General features: G+C 33.0%; 1 protein-coding gene across 5 annotated transcripts; it reads left to right on the plus strand.

The window, feature by feature from the left end:
* The first annotated feature begins 1,332 nt into the window (after positions 1–1,332).
* On the plus strand, positions 1,333–4,510 carry LOC136225638 (CMP-sialic acid transporter 2-like). Of its 5 annotated transcripts, none has more exons than XM_066013733.1 (9): positions 1,415–1,547; positions 1,747–1,805; positions 1,964–2,132; positions 3,247–3,354; positions 3,493–3,626; positions 3,719–3,789; positions 4,113–4,158; positions 4,252–4,332; positions 4,419–4,510. In XM_066013733.1, exons 3-8 carry the CDS (start codon positions 2,048–2,050, stop codon positions 4,264–4,266), a joined length of 459 nt encoding a protein of 152 aa, XP_065869805.1. In that variant the 5' UTR covers positions 1,415–1,547; positions 1,747–1,805; positions 1,964–2,047; the 3' UTR covers positions 4,267–4,332; positions 4,419–4,510. The 5 variants fall into 5 exon arrangements, with proteins under 5 accessions (XP_065869801.1, XP_065869800.1, XP_065869805.1 ...); XM_066013731.1 differs by having other exon boundaries at positions 1,429–1,547; positions 1,683–1,805; XM_066013729.1 differs by lacking the exon at positions 1,747–1,805 and having other exon boundaries at positions 1,333–1,547; positions 2,063–2,132; positions 4,448–4,510.
* Positions 4,511–6,519: the final 2,009 nt, after the last annotated feature.

Here is a 6,519-nt window from a genome sequence, read left to right on the forward strand (position 1 = left end):
CCATGAGAGGATGTTGGGTGTCTCAACTTTCTCGCATCTTCCGGATTTCCTTTTTTCCTTACTTTTTGAGGATCTTGTGGGGGTTAGCTTTCATAAGCTAATCCTATGTTAGTTAATTGGTTTGTTTGTTTGTTTTTTCCTTTTTTTTCCTTTCTCTACCAAATAAAAAAAATAAAATAACCAGAGATAAAACAAAATTTTCGATCATATTAAAATTACAACTTTTTATATCACCATTTCTTAATTAATTTTTTTTACAGAGATACGGCACATTTATCCTTCTTTTATCTTTCTAACCATTTAATTTTTTTTATCTATATTCCATCCCCATTTATCCTTTATAACGAAGGACCTTATTTAATTGGAAATGGAATTCAATGGAAATTCAAATTGGTATTCAATACTCAAAATTTACTTCCTAATTTTATTAGAAAGCCCCACCATGTACATACATTTTGCAGTATAATTTTTAATGAAGTTACCTATTTAGCATAGATTATGAATCGCTAAAATTTAACCAAAACACAATCTGAAACAATTAATTAATTATCCTTTTCCATTTTAAGAACAAATACAATTTCAATTTCAATTGAAAAAAACACCGGACCGATATTCGAAAAAGGAAAATAATAATTCTTCAATCACCTGCACGCACTCCCATCACTAAAACGTACACTCGAAATATGATTAGCTGAGACCTACTACAAGTATAAATATATACTGTGATCTCAGTAATTTTACACACTAATTTGACGCCTTATTGGACTGTCACCAGGACGGTCAAAGGGGGCATTTGCCCCCCTACATCCAATTAAATTTTTTTTTTAAATTCAAAAATAAGGGTTAAAGTGTAAAAATACCTCTAATATTTTGGGTCAGAAGCAATTTTATCCCTAACGTCTAAAATGGTATAATTTTATCCCTAATGTTGGAAGCCAAGAGCAATTTTATCCCTAACGTTGATAAATTGGGTAAATTTGAGAAATAATTCATCAAATTGTCTTCTGAGTCATGAATAATAGTGTCTGAAATCGATCCAATTTATCAACGTTAGAGGTAAAATTGGTGCAAAATTACAAAATTGATATGCAATTAGTGCAAAATAAAGAAAAAAATTACTGTATTTTATAATAGTGTCTGAAATTGATCCAATTTATCAACTTTAAGGATAAAATTGCTTTTGGCTACAAACGTTAGAGGTAAAATTGCACCATTTTAGATGTTAGAGGTAAAATTACACCTGACCCAAAATGTTAGGGATATTTGATGCGTAACAACCGGAGAATTCTTGAATGCAATTAGCTGGATATTTAGAGGGGTGCTACTCTGCATGTGTGCAGATAGGCTAGAGCCTAGAAGGTTGTTTTGACACCTCATACATGTTGAGGTTCCTCCATGGCAAGAGGTTCCTCCATGGCAAGGTGTTCTTGAGTTGGATTGATTTTCTTTCATTGTTTTCTAAAGAAATGCTTGTAATTTTCAGTCAGGTTTTGGTGATAGCTGTTTTGCTAAAGGTAATAATGAGGCGCCGATTTTCTGTGCTACAGGTTAGTTCTGAATCCTAACTAAACTGCTCATGATCAGATTTCAATTATCTTGTTGATGGGCCCTATTGAGTTTATAATTGTCAATATTATTCTAGTTCTTAGTAAGAACATTACTAAACTGTGGTTTTGTAAAAGTGGGAGGCTCTCGCTTTATTGCTCATTGGAATTAGTATAAATCAGCTGCGTTCCTTACCCGCAGATGCTGCTGCAACTGCCATTCCACTTGCAGGAATTGCATACGTTTATTAATTGATCTTTGTAAGTAATTTATATAATTTTTGAAAGTAATATTTGTTCATTTCACACACTGCAAATCTAGTGTGCGATGAGTTTGGGTCCAAATTGGTCTGTTCAGAAGATTGTTTCTTAAAGTATTTTTGTGCATTTGAGAAGCTTAATGTGTACTTGGTTGGAAGGATGGATGGCATTAGGTAGGAGAGGATAGAAGATGGGCAGGATGGATAAGTATTTTCCCCTTAAGTAAGATCCTAATTCTGACTATGTTTGGCTTTCAGAATTTGTTTCTCTATGGATATGGTGCTTTCTTCAATTTTCTAGGAATTGTGGCAATTGCCGCTTTTAAAGGTAAGAGCACGGTTACACATTATTATAGACTAGCATCTTATTTGTATTGTTGTTCCATTTTTAATATGCTGCAACCACTTCAGATTGCCATCAGAGTTTGTTGTGCAACTTATACCTTTGATACAGCTGTGTGCTTAACCTCATTTACCTGCCCGTATTGATAAACACTTCATGAAAAATTCTATTGATATTGGTGAGAACTTTTAAGCATGAGAACCATTCTGGTGGGAATAGGGAGGGAAAGGAAATAGGGATATCTCGAGACACGTGTGTTTAGATACATATCTATTTCCTTCTTTTCCCTCCCTAACAAACAAACTCTTACTGCTGAAAACTTATTGTTCATCCGTCCTTCATTGAATGCATTAAACTTCAATGAATTATTCGTGATCTCTATGGCCTATAAAGAATTAAACTTTTTAATTCAATTAAAATATTCATGATCCATATGGTCCAAAAAAAAATGTAGAGGGTGCCTGAGTTTTTGGTGAACTTCAGCTGAGAAAAATGTATCCAGGGAATTGCAGTTTCATTTTTGTGGGGTTTGCTTCCCTTCTATTTCTGTTTTTTTTTTCTTTTCTTTTATTTTTGTTGGAAATACAAGTTGCTAACTATTGTTTCTTTTTAAACTATGAAGTACATGCTTTTCCTGAGTTTTAAGCTATTATTCTTCAGGGAAAGTGTCTCCTTTATGGCGTATAAGTATATATGTTTCTGTCAGCTGATTGAAGAAATAACTGTTGAAACCGAAGTACGGCATTTCTAATCACAAGCAGTAACAAGATCTGATGTGGATTAAGTTCCAATTTATTACATTTCTAATAATTATTGGCAACAAGAACTAGATATTCATATGTATTACATTCTCCTGCATTGTATTTTATTGGTAGTCCCAACACAGAAAATGTTGAATTAGTCGATCACAGTGCTATTAATTTGGTTGTAATTCTAGTTGTTGTCAGAACTCCACTTTGACCAAGCTCTTGAATCTTTGTTCACTTGAATTGTATTCTTCCGTTAAATTTGATGACACTGAAATTATTACAGCTCTAATCATTTTCTTTCCTTTTGTTCTGTATGGTGGTTGGATTGAACTTAATGCTGAATGTTGCAGGTCCCAGCAGCTTTGACATTCTGCAAGGTCTCTCAAAAGCTACCATGCTTCTGATATGTAACAATGCTGCCCAGGGGATATTGTCCTCTTTTTTCTTCAAATATGCAGGTCCACTTCTATGATTCAATCCTGTTCTTTGCATCTGATACATTTGATTCCTTTTTTCTTTTGCTAAAAAGTTTTTAATCATGTCTATTTTTATAAGTTGTATCATAATGAATTGGCGGCATCATTTGTCTTTTTCAGATACAATCTTGAAGAAATACTCTTCTACAGTTGCCACAATCTTCACAGGCTTTGCATCTGCACCTCTGTTTGGTCATACTTTGACAATGAACTTTCTGTTGGGAATTTCTATTGTATTCATCTCAATGCACCAGGTGGCCTTCTTAGATGTTTGATTAATTCGCAGATTATTCAGACTTCTGAGCGAAAGAAAGTAACTTCTCTCTGTTTTTGTTTTCCCTTTCAGTTCTTCTCATCCCTTTCAAAAGTTAAAGATGAACAGCAAAATGGGATTGTGGAAGTTACTGATACCAACAGGTACAATCATTGTTACTTTAATCTGATCATCATTCTTGAAGTTAGCAATTGCAAGTTGGTTCATTCATCATGGGCAATCTAGATGTCATACTCAGCTTAATTAGCTTAAGCATTTCAATTTTCTCCTCCTGATTTTTTTTTTTTTTTCATACATATATATAAAACCTTGAAATTGCTAAGAACTCTGTTATCTAGTTTGATTAGTGCTCAGAAGAAGCCTGCCCTAACCATTACAATCCCAAGTTGTGTTGAATAACGGACAACTTGTCCAAGTAACTTTTTCTTTGTTGAAGTTGGTGTTTACTATATTGTTCCATGTTCAGGTCAAAAGAAGCATTTATAAATATGGCAGCTGGAGCAAATGAAGAGGTAATTTGATTGCTGTAAACCATGTTTTGCTTCCAGTTTCAAACGTGTTACTCAAATCTGATCAAATGTGTTCCCGTTTCACTTCATCTTCAGACTAGTCACATATAGGACATGACGAGAGGCAACCGTTACTTCCCACCTAGACTGGAATCAAGTATATGTTACATTAGAAAGGTGATTATGGAAGCATTTATCTTGTTCTTGGAATTATTACCCTCTAGATACTTAATGATTTGGTTTCTCTCTAAATTTTACTTCAGGAACTTTCTTGAAACAATTCTTTTGACAGGACTTACTGTAAGTCGGTTGTCAGAATGACGAATAAAATTCAAATTCTAAGAATTATTTTACACAGTTGAGATCCATGTCCTACTTCTTCGATGCTCCCTAGTTCGTAGCTTAATTCAACCTTTCCATCACACATACAGAGTCATCTGGGTTGTCTCCTCCCCTAGAGACTGAGATAGAGAGATAAGCGAAACAGGTAATTGGATATCCAGGTCTTGATTCATTACCTGCCTTCCAAAATACCAGTTCGCTGTTACTAGTATTGTTAATCTTTTACCACAGTGAAATATTTTGTTTTTGTTGTTGGAGATATCATTATTTTTGTTCCTCTATAGGTTGAGGGTTTATATGTGAGGCTACAATGAAAAAGAGAGAAAAATGCCCTTTTTTCTTCATACATGTAACGAATATGCTATTATTACATCTACAGAATAGTGAGATTTTGTTACAGGAAATTTTATGTTGCTTACTGTATATGTATATGATAGTGGAGATTGTGTTTTTTGAATTTTATGCGTTCTTATTCTGGATAACTTGAAAGCTGGTTAAGTCTCTCTGAATTTTATGTTGTAACCAACTCCAATAAAACATTTTTAAAATTTAGAGAGTCGGTCGAATTATTTAGCCAAATACAAACAGGCTCTAATGTATTATATATTAAGCCAAATAAAACAGTACACAGATAAGTAACAAACAACAACAACAATAAAGCCTTAGTCCCGAAATGATTCGGGGTCGGTTAACATAAACTATTAAGAATGATCAATGGAATCATCAAGAATGGCTCTTTGCTGCTTACCACAAATAATCATTACTTTGTCATTATGTATAAAAACAAGGAAAAAAAAATCATTAGAACCTTTAAACTTCTACTTGGATAGATCAAGTCTCTAATTATTTATTTAAACCCTTAATAATAATAAAAAAAAATAATTTTGAACATAAACCCTTGTGAATCAAGAAAGCGGCGGGCCCAGGACTTATGTCGGTAACCTCATATCGCCTACGAGACTTCATGACTAGAGTGGAATCTTTTTCTTTTGATAACCAAAAAAAATTTAATTTTGAACATAAAACTCGGTTAACGAAGCGTTATTTATTGGACTTGCATTTGAAATTCGTATTTTTTTCACTAATTAAAAGCAGTCTTGGATATGTAATGTGGTTATAGGATATGTAATGTGGTTATAGGAAACATGCAAAATCCTTAATTCAAACTGTAAAAAATATATTTTTTATAATTTCAAATACATATGAAATTAATTACGTATTTTAATAGAATTAGATGTTCACAGCTTACTAATTTGGTAAGCAGAGGTTTAATTAGACCAAAAATAAATGATCCGGGCTTAGTGTATCCAAATAAAAGATTAAGGGCTTAATGAACAAAAAAAAAAATGAAAGATCAAAAGCCCAATGATGCTTTTTTTTTTTTTTTTTTTTTTTTTTTTCTTTCTTAAAAAGCATCCATTGCTACTAACAACAGTGCATAACCCAACATCTCCTCTCTGCAAAATTTTACAGACATCTCCCAGTGTACTCCTAAAAGAGAAACAGAGAGTGTTTCCTATCCTTGCATAATAATCCATTAGTCTGATTAAATTTGAATATAAAGTTTGAAGCATTCACCACTTTCCATAGTTATTACTAAATCTATACACAATCAAACTTGCAGGAGTTTCACACCAGACAAAGAAACCATCTCCAGCATAATATCTTTTGAGACAAAACAAGACACAGAGAAAGGAACTCTCAACTCATTTAAAATGAATTCATGTCCCAAAGATGTCCCACAAAAGAAAGGAACTGTTATTAGTTCACTTGATCGTATAAAGTAGTTGCAACTTCAGAAAAAGAATCACAATATAATCATATATGATTATATAAATAACCCTTTAACTCTTTCTTTATCTACACAAGTACACTTCATATTCAGGGGAAATTAGGCTGAAAAGCATAAACTAGTATCTAAAGAAGAGATGAGTCATACCCTATTGCATCTTTATTTTCCTCAACCTGTACATGAGTGATTCTATGGCTTTTTGTACTCTTGTGCCATCTGTTTGTTCCATG

Source organism: Euphorbia lathyris, chromosome 4 (genome assembly GCF_963576675.1).
Source record: "Euphorbia lathyris chromosome 4, ddEupLath1.1, whole genome shotgun sequence".
Classification (NCBI taxonomy): Eukaryota; Viridiplantae; Streptophyta; class Magnoliopsida; order Malpighiales; family Euphorbiaceae; genus Euphorbia; species Euphorbia lathyris.